Genomic DNA, 17,614 nt, shown 5'->3' on the forward strand with positions numbered 1-17,614 from the left:
AAACACACTGACATTTTCCCAGGCACTGAGAGACAGAGGGAGGGAGAGGGAAAGGGAGAGAGAGAAAAAGAGAGAGAGAAAGAGAGAGAGAATGAGAAGAAAATGTGAGAGAGAGAGAGGGCGAGAGGGAGAGAGAGACTAAATTAAAGAGAAAGAGAGAGCAGCACCTGCCTCACTGTGGCTCTATACAAGGAAATCTATCCTGACACTGCCTTGGATCCACATTTTAAAAAAAATATTTTACCTTTATTTTACTAGGCAAGTCAGTTAAGACCAAATTCTTATTTTCAATGACAGCCTAGGAACAGTGGGTTAACTGCCTGTTCAGGGGCAGTACAACAGATTTGTACCTTGTCAGCTCGGGGATTTGAACTTGCAACCTTTCAATTACTAGTCCAACACTCTAACCACTAGGCTACCCAGCCTTCAGCTTCTCTGTACTCCCTCCTCTCTCCTCCTAAACAACAACAACACAGACTCTACATCATCTCTGCTGCTTTGTGATTGACAACCTATCTGCTCCTGTCCCAGACTTCTGCAAGATTATGGGTAAATGAGTAAAAAAGGGGTCTGGGGTGGTGTGGTGTCTTGTCTTCGCTGCGTGACATGCAAGTACAACAGGCTCAGTGGAGGGAGGAGAGAGAGAGAGAAAGCGAGAGAGAGAAGAGAGAGAGATAGAGAGCAGAGCAGAGCCAGAGGGAAGCTAGCTGATGACTTCTAGTGGAAGCTAATGACTCTGAACACACACCTCTATTAACGGCACGGCGTGCATGCTGTGTCTAAATTTAGCACCCAGCCACAAATAACAACAAACATTAGGCAGGAGGGAGGAGCCATACGGCGGGTGCTTCATTACCTTGATGTCACTGGTGAAGGGGTTATGAGGTTCCATGTGATTTGGATTTAGCCTGGTCCCAGATCTGTTTGTGCTCTTTTGCCAACTCCTTGTCACTCATCAACGAGTTGGCAAGAGAGCAGAAACAGACTGGCACCCAAGCTCATTTGAATGAAGGATGGGGTAAACCCAGGTAGAGTCTACATTGAGGTAGAGAAGGTTGAGGCTGTATATATGTCTTCTACGATCCACCCTCACACTATATGCACAGCATTTGACGAGAATATATTGAGATTTCTGGATTTACTCGCTGTAACTAAAGTCACTCAATCATTTGTAAACACTGCAACAAGGAGCCATTGTTAAACACACTAAATTACAGTATCAAGAAGATACCAAAAACACTGCAAAAGCCAGAGTGCACATGAACATGTTGTGACGGCCCTGAATTTGTCTGAACCGTCTGTGTTTCTCCTTCCAATGGGGCGCTTCCCCCTTAATTCCCAAATAAATAGCCAGCATCAGCTGAGCAAAAGGGGGTTGTGATGGTTGGTGGTGCCAATGAGGATGTGTTCAACCCTCAGTTCCGAAGCTTCTTTACTCCGGCTGTTTAGTTGTATTTAAATGTGTGCTTTGTAGCCTGGTCTCAAGTTTAACCAGGATCGGATCCACTCATTTCTTCCTTTAGACTACGCATATCAGCTGGTCTCTGCTGTTTCGTCGTGGACTTTCTCCGCAGGAGGATTGGATTGTCTGACTGACCACAACTGTTTTGCATACGGTATTTCATTTGTTTGAGTGTGATTTATACTGTGTTGATTTGTGGTCAGTTGTAGTTGAAGACTCCTGAGATTTGATAATCTTTATGGTTGTGTGGTAAAAGAGTTGATATTTTGATTGTATGATTGAGACTGGGTTTAGTCTACACTTTTCAGAACGGACAAACATTGCGTGACCAAGGTCACTTGAGTTCACTGAACTCACTGAACCGGACTGGACTCTTTTAGGCCTGAGATATGGGACTTTTCTTGAGGAACCAGAGCTCATTGTTTGTGATATTATTATGTGTGTGATCATTTATGTTGGTAATACAACCCACGCAAAATAACAGTTTTGAAGTTATTTTCAATGTTTCAAGGGTTTATGAAAAGTGTATGTCCATACTGACTTTTTCGGACCAGACGGGACTAATTCCCTCACAATCAATGAGTAGAAAGCAATATTTCCTCTGCTAGACACAACCTACCTGGAACCCCTGCAAACAATAACCTCAAAACCGTTACATTGTGTTACTGTACATTACAGTCAAACACTGTGTAGTGGCTCTAGCATAATCTCTGCCTAATAAGCATCTTTGGCCTCATCAACTCTATAAGCTATGTCAACAGCATGTTACGTCATACAAATGTTCGTGGATCCAATTAAAATACTGATCAGGTTGAGTGTTTATGAGATTGATTTGATCTGTTAATGAACAAGCCAGTGGTTACATGGATACATCTGGTGGAGGAGAGGAAGGAAGATGGAAATATGTGTTCCCTAGTCACAGAAAAGCACCAGTGATTCCTTCAATTAACTAAAAGCCTAATTTCATTACAAATACTGCATGAATTACATGAATTACACAAGGGCCACACAAGGGGAGCACAGAGATAGAGTAGTGGCTATTTAACTTACCAAAACTACACAGACATGAATGATGCTAGTCACTCTCACTCAGATATCATATTAAAAACTGTAAACATTTCTCTCCTCCCCTTGGCAAGATATGTAGCATTGCAGCAAAATTTCATTTAGGGCCCCCAAAAGGCTATTGCTCTGACTGCATTTGTGGGATATTGATGTGGGTACGCAGACCTACGAGCGACTGCGGCTCCTATGATGAGTTCAGATTTTTGGTACCTTCGACCCCCATCAAAGTTACCCATCCCTGCTTTAGGGTTTGGGTCTGTTCAGCCTGGGGTCTACTGCAGCCTATCAGCCACCACCACACTGGTGCCTGGTGATAGGGCCTGCAGGCTGGCACACACACCCGCACATTCACACAGGTGTACAGAGTTGTGTGTGCCATTAGAATAGCAATAATTGTAAAATAATCAAATTATTACACATTATTATTGAAAGTAACAGTACCCAATGTGGATATGGAGATTTACGTACACTACCGTTCAACAGTTTAAGAACACCTGCTCATTCCAGGGTTTTTCTTGACATTTACTGTTTTCTACATTGTAGAATAATAGTGAAGACATCACAACTATTAAATAACACATATGGAATCATGTAGTAACCAAAAAAGTATTAAACAAATCAAAATATATTTGAGATTCCAGTACTCTTTCCCAGTACTCTTCCCCGTACACTTCTCAGTACTCTTCCAGTACTCTTCCCGTACACTTCCCAGTACTCTTCCCCATACACTTCCCAGTACTCTTCCAGTACTCTTCCCCGTACACTTCCCAGTACTCTTCCCAGTACTCTTCCCAGTACTCTTCCCAGTACTCTTCCCATACTCTTCCCAGTACTCTTCCCCATACTCTTCCCCGTACTCTTCCCAGTACTCTTCCCCGTACTCTTCCCAGTACTCTTCCCATACTCTTCCCAGTACTGTTTCCAGTAGTCTTCCCCGTACTCTTCCCAGTACTCTTCCCGTACTCTTCCAGTACTCTTCCAGTACTCTTCCCCGTACTCTTCCCCGTACTCTTCCCAGTACTCTTCCCAGTACTCTTCCCGTAATCTTCCCAGTACTCTTCCCAGTACTCTTCCAGTACTCTTCCCCGTACTCTTCCCCGTACACTTCCCAGTACTCTTCCCCGTACACTTCCCCGTACTCTTCCCAGTACTCTTCCCAGTACTCTTCCCATACTATTCCCAGTACTCTTTCCCATACACTTCCCGTACTCTTCCCAGTGCTCTTCCCCGTACTCTTCCAGTACTCTTCCCAGTACTCTTCCCAGTACTCTTCCCCTTACTCTTCCCAGTACTCTTTCCAGTACTCTTCCCAGTACTCTTTCCAGTACTCTTCCCAGTACTCTTTCCAGTACTCTTCCCAGTACTCTTCCCAGTACTCTTCCCAGTACTCTTTCCCCATACTCTTCCCAGTACTCTTCCCAGTACTCTTCCCATACTCTTCCCAGTACTCTTCCCAGTACTCTTCCAGTACTCTTCCCAGTACTCTTCCCATACTCTTCCCAGTACTCTTCCCAGTACTCTTCCAGTACTCTTCCCAGTACTCTTCCCAGTACTCTTCCCAGTACTCTTCCCGTACACTTCCCGTACTCTTCCCAGTACTCTTCCCAGTACTCTTCCCATACTATTCCCAGTACTCTTTCCCATACACTTCCCGTACTCTTCCCAGTGCTCTTCCCCGTACTCTTCCAGTACTCTTCCCAGTACTCTTCCCAGTACTCTTCCCAGTACTCTTCCAGTACTCTTCCCAGTACTCTTTCCAGTACTCTTCCCAGTACTCTTTCCAGTACTCTTCCCAGTACTCTTCCCAGTACTCTTCCCAGTACTCTTCCCCATACTCTTCCCAGTACTCTTCCCAGTACTCTTCCCATACTCTTCCCAGTACTCTTCCCAGTACTCTTCCAGTACTCTTCCCAGTACTCTTCCCATACTCTTCCCAGTACTCTTCCCAGTACTCTTCCAGTACTCTTCCCAGTACTCTTCCCAGTACTCTTCCCCAGTACTCTTCCCAGTACTCTTCCCAGTACTCTTCCCCAGTACTCTTCCCAGTACTCTTCCCAGTACTCTTCCCCGTAATCTTCCCAGTACTCTTCCCAGTACTCTTCCAGTACTCTTCCCAGTACTCTTCCCCGTACACTTCCCAGTACTCTTTCCACAGTACTCTTCCCAGTACTCTTCCCAGTACTCTTCCCCGACTCTTCCCTCTTCCCAGTACTCTTCCCAGTACTCTTCCCAGTACTCTTCCCAGTACTCTTCCCAGTACTCTTCCCAGTACTCTTCCCCGTACTCTTCCCAGTACTCTTCCCCATACTCTTCCCAGTACTCTTCCCCATACTCTTCCCAGTACTCTTCCCAGTACTCTTCCCAGTACTCTTCCCATACTCTTCCCAGTACTCTTCCCAGTACTCTTCCAGTACTCTTCCCCGTACTCTTCCAAGTACTCTTCCCAGTACTCTTCCCAGTACTCTTACCCGTACTCTTCCCAGTACTCTTCCCCGTCTTCTTCCCAGTACTCTTCCCAGTACTCTTCCCAGTACTCTTCCCCAGTACTCTTCCCAGTACTCTTCCCAGTACTCTTCCCATACTCTTCCCAGTACTCTTCCCAGTACTCTTCTCCGTACTCTTCCCGTACTCTTCCCAGTACTCTTCCCAGTACTCTTCCAGTACTCTTCCCAGTACTCTTCCCCAGTACTCTTCCCAGTACTCTTCCCAGTACTCTTCCCAGTACTCTTCCCCGTACTCTTCCAGTACTCTTCCCAGTACTCTTCCCAGTACTCTTCCCAGTACTCTTCCCAGTACTCTTTCCCAGTACTCTTTCCCAGTACTCTTCCCAGTACTCTTCCAGTACTCTTCCCAGTACTCTTCCCAGTACTCTTCCCAGTACTCTTCCCCGTCTTCTTCCCAGTACTCTTCCCCGTACTCTTCCCAGTAGTCTTCCCAGTACTCTTCCCCGTACTCTTCCCCGTACTCTTTCCAGTACTCTTCCCAGTACTCTTCCCGTACTCTTCCAGTACTCTTCCCCGTACTCTTCCCAGTACTCTTCCCAGTACTCTTCCCCGTGCTCTTCCCAGTACTCTTCCCAGTACTCTTCCCAGTACTCTTCCCGTACTCTTCCCCGTACTCTTCCCAGTACGCTTCGTATTCTTCCAGTACTCTTCCCAGTACTCTTCCCCGTACTCTTCCAGTACTCTTCCCAGTACTCTTCCCAGTAGTCTTCCCAGTACTCTTCCCCGTACTCTTCCCAGTACTCTTCCCAGTACTCTTCCCTGTACTCTTTCCTGTACTCTTCCCAGTACTCTTCCCCATACTCTTCCCAGTACTCTTTCCTCTTCCCAGTACTCTTCCCATACTCTTCCAAGTACTCTTCCCAGTACTCTTCCCGTACTCTTCGAGTACTTTTCCCAGTACTCTTCCCCGTACTCTTCGAGTACTTTTCCCAGTACTCTTCCCCGTACTCTTCCCCGTACTCTTCCCAGTACTCTTTCCCGTACTCTTCCCGTACTCTTCCCCGTAGTCTTCCCAGTACTCTTCCCAGTACTCTTCCCCGTACTCTTCCCAGTACTCTTTCCCGTACTCTTCCCGACTCTTACTCTTCCCGTACTCTTCCCGTACTCTTCCCAGTACTCTTCCCAGTACTCTTCCCGTGCTCTTCCCAGTACGCTTCCCCGTACGCTTCCCCGTACTCTTCCCAGTACTCTTCCCCGTACTCTTCCCCGTACTCTTCCCCGTACTCTTCCCAGTACCCTCCCCGTACTCTACCCAGTACTCTACCCAGTACTCTTCCCAGTACTCTTCCCCGTAAATATATATATATTTTTCCTATTGTGTTATTGACTGTACATTTGTTTATTCCATGTGTAACTCTGCGTTGTTGTTTGTGTCGCACTGCTTTGCTTTATCTTGGCCAGGTCGCAGTTGTAGATGAGAACTTGTTCTCAACTGGCCTACCTGGTTAAATAAAGGTGAAATAAATAAAAAATAAACACCTCCCTCTCTTCCTCTCTCCCCTGTACACCTCCTTCTTTTCCATCTCCACCCTCTCTCCCCTGTACACCTCCTTCTTTTCCATCTCCACCCTCTCTCCCCTGTACACCTCCTTCTTTTCCATCTCCACCCTCTCTCCCCTGTACACCTCCCTCTGCTCTTATCTCTTCCTAATCCCCTTAGTTTTAAATCCTGCTCAACTTCTTTTTTCCCTCCTCACTCCTTCCTCTATCTCCTACTCCTTTTCCTCTCCAGTCTCTCTCTTCATTCCCTCCTCCTCTTATTCGTCCTCTTTTCCATCCTCCTCTTCTCTATTCTCTCTTTTTCATGTTCACTTTCTCTTCCTCCCTCCTCCTCAGCACTGAGGGGTGAATGTTTTCTCCGCATCCTCTGTTCTGCTGCCCCTTCTTCACATTACACCTAAGTGCACCTCCGGGCATTCATCCTACACTCTCCACCCTCTGCCCTACACCCTCCACCCTCTGCCCTACACCCTCCACCTCTCTGCCCTACACCCTCCACCCTCTGCCCTCCACACCCTCCACCTTCTGCCCTACTCCCTCCACCCTCTGCCCTACTCCCTCCACCCTCCCTCCTCCACTCCCCTCTGCCCTACTCCCTCCACCCTCTGCCCTACTCCCTCCACCCTCTGCCCTACTCCCTCCACCCTCTGCCCTACTCCCTCCACCCTCTGCCCTACTCCCTCCACCCTCTGCCCTACACCCTCCACCCTCTACTCCCTCCACCCTCTGCCCCTCTCCACCCTCTGCCCTACACCCTTCACCCTCTGCCCTACACCCTCCACCCTCTGCCCGACACCCTCCGCCTCTGCCCTACACCCTCCACCCTCTGCCCTACACCCTCCACCCTCCACCCTCTGCCCTACACCCTTCACCCTGCCTCAGTAGACTAATGGAAATTTTGCCATCGCTTCGAGAGGAATTACTGCCATTTACCAAGCCCACACACTCACACTTTATCACAAATACACAAACACAAACACACACTTTATCACAAAATGTGACCTGCATATTGTATAGTACATATCACTAACAGTGTAAACATGCACATACATATTCCATCATCAGTTTATACATGAACAGACACGCTCTTCAAATTGTATACGCTTAGCTATCTTTGCTCTCCCCCTTCTCTCTCTACTTCCCTCCCCTCTCTCTATTTCTCTCTCCCTCCCATCTCTCGCTCTTGGCCCAGTTTCTCTAACACTCCACTTCCCACTCTCTCTTCATAATTTCCCCACATTCTCTTTCTCCTGGTTCTGCTCTCAGAATATAATGCATATAAATGTCCCTCACAATAAAACATGATGGCAGTTGGGACCAGAACTCATCTCAACACTACAGTGGCATTGGCACCGTGCCTCGGAGGCTCTCACCACTCCGGAGAGAATACCGCTTCACCCGCATCCGGGGCAAACAATACCCCTCCTCCCTCACTTCCTCTCTCTGAAACCCACCTGCCTGGTGCCGCCCACATGTTCAGGGGAAGGACAGAGAGACAGCCCCTCTGTTACGGCATACACATCACAGACAAACTGAATTGGTCCACTCACACAGACAGCATCGTGAGGAAGGCGCAGCAGCGCCTCTTCAACCTCAGGAGGCTGAAGAAATTCGGCTTGTCACCAAAAGCACTCACAAACTTCTACAGATGCACAATCGAGAGCATCCTGGCGGGCTGTATCACCGCCTGGTATGGCAACTGCACCGCCCTCAACCGTAAGGCTCTCCAGAGGGTAGTGAGGTCTGCACAACGCATCACCGGGGCAAACTACCTGCCCTCCAGGACACCTACACCACCCGATGCTACAGGAAGGCCATAAAGATCATCAAGGACATCAACCACCCGAGCCACTGCCTGTTCACCCCGCTGTCATCCAGAAGGCGAGGTCAGTACAGGTGCATCAAAGCTGGGACCGAGAGACTGAAAAACAGCTTCTATCTCAAGGCCATCAGACTGTTAAACAGCCACCACTAACATTGAGTGGCTACTGCCAACACACTGTCAATGACACTGACTCTACTCCAGCCACTTTAATAATGGGAATTGATGGGAAATGATGTAAATATATCACTAGCCACTTTAAACAATGCTACCTTATATAATGTTACTTACCCTACATTATTCATCTCATATGCATACGTAGATACTGTACTCTATATCATCGACTGCATCCTTATGTAATACATGTATCACTAGCCACTTTAACTATGCCACTTGGTTTACATACTCATCTCATATGTATATACTGTACTCGATATCATCTACTGTATCTTGCCTATGCTGCTCTGTACCATCACTCATTCATATATCCTTATGTACATATTCTTTATCCCCTTACACTGTGTATAAGACAGTAGTTTTTTTTTTTTGGAATTGTTAGTTAGATTACTTGTTCGTTATTACTGCATTGTCGGAACTAGAAGCACAAGCATTTCGCTACACTCGCATTAACATCTGCTAACCATGTGTACGTGACAAATAAAATTTGATTTGATTTGATTTGATTTACTCTCCTGTCAATGGCTGCTGTCAAAACAGAGGCTGAAAAGCCAGGGAGCAAGCCCGACGGAGACGCTACTGACAGCAGGCTCTGCTGGGCTCCCTCTGAGAGAGAGGTCAGAGGTCACTGACGGAGGACAGGACCTTCATACTCATTAAGGAAGGGCCTTTTCTATGTCTGAGACTTAGAGATTGGAGAAGTCAAAATGACTGTGCATGCCTGCCTGAGAGAAATAGGAGTCTAGATATATGAGGATGTGCCTAATTTTGTGACTTAACATGATGCCCCTTAAGAGCTTATCTGTTTAGTAAACTGGTTTAATTCCCTAAGTATTAAGGTATAGATACCTGATCCTAGATATAGCTGTAATAGAGTCAGCATGTTAACAGGCAGTGTTTTTTACCTCTGTGAGGTGGGGGTTGGGGTTGAAGCCACACTGGTTGCAGACGGTGGAGCGGCACTGCGTGCATGTGTTGTAGTTTGGCAGGGCCGGCGGATTGGTCAGCTCTGTGGTGGAGCAGAGGGGGCACAGCTTGCTGACGGGCATGGGGGCGATCTGAGGCACCGAGTAGGGCGAGGTGGGGGTGATCCCCCGGTCCGGAGACGCTGAGGAGGAGCGACCCGTCCGGCCTCCCGAGCTGCTGAAGTCCACCTGGAGGTTCCGTCTGGAGGCGTGCTGACCGGGCTGACCGGGGCTCTGGCCATGCTGACCCTGACCGCCAACCATCCCAGAACCCATCCCAGCACCCATCCCTGGCCCATGGCCCTGACCCGGGCCAGAGCCATGGTCGGGGCCTGAGCTAGATTGCTGCAACGGCCTGTGGCTCTCTTGGTTGGCCAGTCTCTGACCTCCTCCTCCACCCATTCCTCCAGCCATCCCTCCATAGCCAAGCTGCATCCCAGGTTTAGGACTCCCCATAGGAACCCTGAAAATGGGGGAAAAAAACAGGAATCAAATAAACTTAAAATAGAACATCCCTTCTGTTTAGACGGGACCTAGAGTACAAAGCTAAAGATGCCAACATGACAAATAAGTTCCATATATGTTATGGGTAACTATACTAGATCTATACGGTAGTATGACTATGAAGTTCTATCTATTCAGGAGACATAGTTTAGTATATATCTAGTATATATCTATAGTCCTATATACATACATCTACAGGAGCCTTACATAGCCTCTGAAAGTGTTCCTGTTCAGCAGGATTCCTACAACCATCTTGGCTGTGTAGAGAGAACATGGGACATTAAACGAGTTGACATTAGCAGGGAACATTTGGCAGAGAGACTTGGGGCAAAGCATGGAGCCTCACATACCAGGTTAACAGCTCTTATACAGACAGTGAACCAGACAGGTAACTTTATCAGGCAGCTCGTCCCTGTGAGGGACTTTTTATGTAGCCGTGTATTATCTATTCATTTCTATTAATTTCATTTTTTTTGGTCAGTATCACTAAATCTTTGCATTTTACTCTACCACCTAAAAACTGCTAGAAGAGAGAGTTAAAAAACAGTCATTACTTATACATTCACAATGAATTTCCAAAGGATATGACATAGCCATGGGAAACACAAAGGCACCAACAAGAGCCTACAAAAAGGAATCAGGAAAGGAATCACAGAACTACATCAACACATTTCCCCCACTTCCAGATAAGACTGAAACAAGACACTGAAAAACAGAACTGATCTGGGAACAGCGTAAATGTGGAATGGATCAAAGAGATCCACAGTAGTTCCAGCCAATCAGTTGATTCAGTTGTGTCATGTGAGTTTGGACACAAGTATTTGTAGTAAGGACAGACAGGCATATTTTGCGACAGCCCGAGTCGGTATGAGACATTTGCTTTCAGCTACATGTGAATGTCACGAAATGGCTCTCATCCACCCCCACGCCTTTGCTCTGGAGTTACTGTCTCCAAATGCACATCTACTTAGAGCCCTGCGAGCCAGACTTCACCCAGTGATCATTACATACAGAGGACATATGGAAGCCTTAGTGTGTATGGGTGTGCGTGCGGGACTGCATGGGTGAATGCCTGCTTGCTTCCCTGCATGCCTGCCTATGCACTTAATGCAATCTCATCTGGTCTAATGATGTTAAATGTCTCCTTGCAGCTCTCACAACAGTTTGCCCTCTTCACTCACTGAGAGATCTACCCTACCCAGGTAAAAGACTCCAACGGTCACAGCAGCTTCAAACCAAGCAGGCGGATGGACCAAAGTGCTATAATGAGGGGTTCCACACATAGAAAGCAGGCTAAAGTGCATTATTTACAAAAATGTTGCAGGCTGTCAGGCAGCTTGTACAGGGCTTGACACATTTCAGCACCACATAGCTGTCCATTTCAGCCACATGAGCCATGTCAGTACCACTGAGCTGTCTATTTCAGCCCCATGAGCCAATTCAGCAGTGAGGAAGAGACGATGCGAGAGGGACAACTAGGCCAAATATATGTGTTCTCCAGCAGGTGGCGCTATTTCGTCCGCGCACCAAGCAGGGAGTTTTTGTTTAGAAATCAATGAGTGTCGAATTTGGTCAACAAAAAATGGAATGGCTTATTTGCTACGTGTGGTTTGTTTTATCTAACAGAAGTTTCATAATACTTCGGTTGTTATGCGTGTACTGATATAAATAGGACACGTGACATCCCAGCAACTTTGAGAAAAAACACTTTATATCAGAGTTGTCTCGAGATTTAAACGATAAAATTAAACTAGAGAGCACCCCTAGATCATGGGAAAAGGTCGGAACGGAGGGCAGACCTCTGCACTCTTGTTATGAATATGTCTCCCTCTGCCATATGGACACATTGTATGATACACCAAGAGCAACTGGCGGCAAAAGAGCTGAGCTGAGACGCTGAGAAAGTACAACATTTTCATTAGGAATGTAGTGAAGTAGAAGTAAAAGATGCCAAAAATATAGATAGTAAAATACAGATACCCAAAAAAACTACTTAAGTAGTACTTTCAAGTATTTTTACTTAAGTACTTTACACCACTGCGAGGGATGACTGCTCCCCTCCAACGCTTGGAAGAGCGCTTTGGGACAGACTTCTCAATCGATTTAACTGTGATCCTGGCGCAGTTGACATACTGGTAAGTGAAATCGAACAGCTGATCGAGCTGTCATGTGACCGTCTCCCTTTGAAAATGTATGCTGCATTCAAAACAATTGGGAACTCTGAAATCTCCGACTTCAGTGCGTTCAAGACAACTGGGAACTCGGAAAGAAACAAGCACCGACTGGGAAAAATCTATTTGAACAGCCATCCAACTTGGAATTCCAACTCGGTAACTCGGGTCTCTTTCTAGACCTCATAATTTCCGACCTGAATATCACTGACATCATGATTTGACCTCTTATTTTTCTGAGTTCTCAGTCGTCTGAAAGCACCATAAAACTCATGGTAGGCTACCCTTCGCCAGCTCATATCTGCTCTCGTCTGCATTAAAACCAAATATGGATCCAGGTTGGATGTGACAGCAGAGATGAGGTGTGCACTGTCAACCAAGCGCCCTGACTGTTAAGAAGCTCCGACGCGACATGCATCAAGCACACCCATCTCATTGGTGGTGGTGAGTTAAGAGACATAATGTCAGACTCATTTGCTAATGACTGCCCCACATTAAAAGTATGTGATGGTGAGTTGAGAAGACAATCAGAAATACTGTTAGAACATTTTTAAATTGACTGCCATAGCCCCAAATAAAAAAGTAAACACAGGCTGTTTAACTACATCATTTTTTCACATGGGTGTGGTTGCCAAAATCTTCAGATGTCAAATGTGGTTGTGGGCCAAAAACATTTGAGAACCCCTGGGTTAGGGCCAGGTAGGGCCTGTTTATTCATCAATAACTAGGGTACGGGCAGAGCTCGGGTATCACTAAACCGATCACTAAAATGTTGAAGCTGAGTCATTTGTGCGTGCTCTCTTGCGCAGTACAGTTGTGGCCAAAAGTTTTGAGAAGGACACAAATATTAATTTCCACAAAGTTGGCTGCTTCAGTGTCTTTAGATATTTTTGTCAGATGTTACTATGGAATACTGAAGTATAATTACAAGCATTTAATAAGTGTCAAAGGCTTTTATTGACAATTTCATGAAGTTGATGCAAAGAGTCAATATTTGCAGTGTTGGCCCTTTTTTTTCAAGACCTCTGTAATCCGCACTGGCATGCTGTCAATTAACTTCTGGGCCACATCCTGACTGATGGCAGCCCATTCTTGCATAATCAATGCTTGGAGTTTGTCAGAATTTGTGGGTTTTTGTTTGTCCACCCGCCTCTTGAGGATTGACCACAAGTTCTCAATGGGATTAAGGTCTGGGGAGTTTCCTGGCCATGGACCCAAAATATTGATGTTTTGTTCCCCGAGCCACTTAGTTATCACTTTTTCCTTATGGCAAGTTGCTCCATCATGCTGGAAAAGGCATTGTTCGTCACCAAACTGTTCCTGGATGGTTGAGAGAAGTTGCTCTCGGAGGATGTGTTGGTACCATTCTTTATTCATGGCTGTGTTTTTAGGCAAAATTGTGAGTGAGCCCACTCCCTTGGCTGAGAAGCAACCCCACGCATGAATGGTCTCAGGATGCTTTACTGTTGGCATGACACAGGACTGATGGTAGTGCTCACCTTGTCTTCTCTGGACAAGCTGTTTTCCGGATGCCCCAAACAATCGGAAAGGGGATTCATCAGAGACAATGACTTCACGCCAGTCCTCAGCATTCCAATCCATGTACCTTTTGCAGAATATCAGTCTGTTCCTGATGTTTTTCCTGGAGAGAAGTGGCTTCTTTGCTGCCCTTCTTGACACCAGGCCATCCTACAAAAGTATTTGCCTCACTGTGCGTGCAGATGCACTCACACCGGCCTGCTGCCTTTCCTGAGCAAGCTCTGTACTGTTCGTGCCCCGATCCCACAGCTGAATCAACTTTTGGAGATTGCTGGACTTTCTTTGGAGCCCTGAAGCCTTCTTCACAACAATTGAACCGCTCTCCTTGAAGTTCTTGATTGTCCGATAAATGGTTGATTTAGATGCAATCTTACTGGCAGCAATATCCTTACCTGTGAAGCCCTTTTTGTGCAAAGCAATGATGACGGCACGTGTTTCCTTGCAGGTAACCATGGTTGACAGAGGAAGAACAATGATTCTAAGCACCACCCTCCTTTTGAAGCTTACAGTCTGTTATTCAAACTCAATCAGCATGACAGAGTGATCTCCAGCCTTGTCCTCGTCAACACTCACACCTGTGTTAATGAGAGAATCACTGACATGATGTCAGCTGGTCCTTTTGTGGCAGGGCTGAAATGCAGTGGACATGTTTTTTGTGGATTCAGTTCATTTGCATGGCAAAGAGGGACTTTGCAATTAATTGCAATTAATCAGATCACTCTTCATAACATTCTGGAGTATATGCAAATTGCCATCATACAAACTCACTTCGTGACTTTGTGAAAATTAATATTTGTGTCATTCTCAAAACTTTTGGCCACGACTGTACAGTCATATCTGGCTGCTCTCTCATGTGTCTTGAGTGAGTGACAGACAGAGAGGAGCAGCTAATGGATTTACTAACTGAGGGAGTTTTTCTGATTCCGGGTTTCAGGTAGAGCCGGGCTTTACATTTGTCAGAAACAATCTGGACTGTGTAGGGTAGGACTTGAAATTCATGCCCGTGCAGGACTCCAATTTTGATGAATTCAAAAATAGTACATTCGTTAATGCCACTTTTAACTAAGGAGGCATGTGCTGACTGTAGTTTTTGGTTCAAATAAATATATATATTTTATTCAGTCATCTACAATGGCATGCTGAGTTTGTGCAAAGGAACACTTGCACACTCCCACAGGTCCCTGAGCAAAAACGTAAATGGCAAACCGTCTTATTTTCACCCAATGCAGAAAGGCTCTTGCCCAGCTACTGATTGTTATGTGGCCTTTCAAACATGTCTTCCAAGAGAAAGGTTCACAGGAAAATAAAATATGAATGTACAGAAAGGCACTGAAGGGGTATTTGTTCAGACTGCTGTGACAATCTATCTACAACATAACCTGTTGGAGAAGTAGCAGTGTGTATAAGAGAAGCCTTAAAACTGTTTTCCCCTTGTAACAGTCGACTCCTTTCTCTTCCTTGTTTTCCTTTGTGTTATAGTTTCAAAAACAGTTCCTGACAGTTTTGAACGGTTTTGTTTTCTGTTACAAATACATTTTTCTTCAGGGATATAGGCTCCTCTATAGGGATTGTCTCTCTCTCTCTCTCTCCAGATGCTGTAGAAGAAGTAGGACACGAATGTGGTACACATGGGATCTCATCAAAAGAACACCTGGGTTTATTCAGCTTATTACCAGGAGTGGGCGTGTTATTACACATGCAGAGGAGCACATCAAGTTAAAGCAGCTCACAAAGGAGACTGCCGCCCAAACTGCTGCCAAGTGGTCATGCCCGCTCGGGTAAGGGGGTGTGGAGAGGGGGAGAGGGGGAGGGAGAGGATGGTGACTCAACTTTAAAGCCTTTTCACTGATTCACCCAAAGTGCTTGAATAAAAGAGCATGAAAGAGAGCCAGAGCTGTCAGAAGCTCTCGCTGAGCTCTCTCTGAGCTCTCTCTCTCTCTCTTATCTGCGGCAGCAGGAAAACCAGAGAAGCAGAGGGAGGCTTAGGGTGCATCAGCTCTGTTATGCTTCACCATTACCCGGGTGGGTCTGAGCGTGGGCAGAGCAGCGCTTTGTGAAGCTGTCGAGGAGCAGAATACGACCATACAGACTCGTAGACATCCCGACGGACGCTAATGCCGCACCTTGCTACAATAATGCACAAGTCTCATAATTACTCAGCAAAGATGACTTGAAAAACACACTGCTCTGGCGTTCATTTCCCATGGGTCATTTATCAGTGTTGCACAAGAAGTAAATGAGTCCGACCTTGCTAGCCTCCTTCTCACTTCAGCTGGCTAAAGGAGGTTAGATTCCGGGTTCAGCAATTAAAGCAATTAAAGCCGATGTGTGAAAGGAAAGCACTAGTTGTAGCTAGCTGTGCATTATGCTGTCATACTGTGGAGCTGGGTCTTCACTGTGGAGCTGGGTCTTCACTGTCATGACTAGGACTAAGTACTATATTTTCCTCAGTCTGTAGCCCTGAATATCCACTGTAGGATATTAAACAAATTCAGGTTGTCTTGACACCTATTTTCATAAACTACAGTAGACAACGGTATAAAAAAAGGGGAAAACTAGGGGTTTGCGACCCCTAAGTTGAACTCTTCAAGCCCCGTTGTACAACATTACCCATTCAAAGCATGCCCGTTGAGTGTTGCTGTGTAGTGGGGTTGTTTAATCCATTGAGAGGTCAGACAGGGCGTAGAGAGATGGTGTAGTCTACTCAGTGAAATCCTTGTGACTGCATCTCAAAAGGCACCCTATTCCCTATTCCCTATTAGGGGGCCATTTGAGATGCATCCTCTGTGACACTGATACCGGCAGAGCTGAGCACGTCGACGGCGACCTTGCATTAAGGCGTCACTCGATCAGGCAGGCGTCCCATGGCATGCAGGCAGACAGGGACAAACAGCAACCTTATAACTCTGGTCTCAGCACAGCTACAGTGGCCCCTCAGGGCCAAATCTACACCACTGACATTCACAGTCATAGTTCTAGCAGACATAGTACATACACTGTACAAGACAAACACACACAGAGAAAGTGTCACGCGGAGCAGAACAGGTGAACCCAAGAGCAGACTCAGACGAGGAGACTGGGATGAGGTAACCAAGGTGTTTATTGAAACACGGGGGGAAGATTGAGTGCAGGCCAGGGGAAGCTTGGGTGGGTTACCGGAAACCAGGTTTGGAGGCTGGAGCGAGAGGTGTGGGGCAGGGTAAGCAGGTCCGGAGGGGAATCCAAGGGAGCAGTAGAGTGGGGAATCCAGGACAGAGTAGCAGAAGTGATGAGAAGTCGGACTGGAGACAGGGACTAGAGTCAGAGCGGAAAGGAAGCGGAGAGGAAAACAGCGTCAGGCAAGGAGAAACAGGCACACCAGGAACAAACAGGTATAAACATGAACTGACTGGGCAGAGATTACGATCTGGCAGTGTGGAAGTGGCAGGACTGAGTATTTGTAGAGGTCTTGATTATGGAACAGGTTGCAGCTGGTGGGGATCTGCTCTGACTCCAGCACACCTGTCTCCGCCCACACAATCACACACACACACAGAGGGAGAGGGAGAGAACACTGGGGGAGTGGCGGCAGGGCAAGGAGACACCGGATGAGCACTAGAGGACATGGCAGGAGCAGATGTGACAGAAAGATAGTGTACACAAGGGAGTGTTTACACACACACGTAGAGATAAAGACACTAACACACTGGCCTTGATGTGGATAGATCGTGAGGATAGATCTACCAGACGCAATGGTTTCATCATAACATCCGTGGTGGAAAAAGTACCCAATTGTCATACTTGAGTAAAAGTAAAGATACCTTAATAGGAAATGACTCAAGTGAAAGTGAACGTCACCCAGTAAAATACAGCTTGAGTAAAAGTCTAAAAGTATTTGGTTTTAAATATACTTAAGTATCAAAAGT

General features: G+C 46.4%; 1 protein-coding gene across 1 annotated transcript in view; it reads right to left on the reverse strand.

Annotated features, from left to right (window-relative positions):
- LOC121840504 (protein bassoon-like) overlaps window positions 1–17,614 on the reverse strand; it is a 95,008-nt gene that overhangs the window by 40,038 nt on the left and 37,356 nt on the right. The window contains exon 2 of the mRNA XM_042304372.1: window positions 9,436–9,958. Within this exon, the coding sequence (XP_042160306.1) occupies window positions 9,436–9,958 (523 nt within the window). The remainder of the gene's footprint in view (window positions 1–9,435; window positions 9,959–17,614) is intronic.

This window comes from Oncorhynchus tshawytscha, linkage group LG22 (assembly GCF_018296145.1).
Source record: "Oncorhynchus tshawytscha isolate Ot180627B linkage group LG22, Otsh_v2.0, whole genome shotgun sequence".
NCBI lineage: Eukaryota > Metazoa > Chordata > Actinopteri > Salmoniformes > Salmonidae > Oncorhynchus > Oncorhynchus tshawytscha.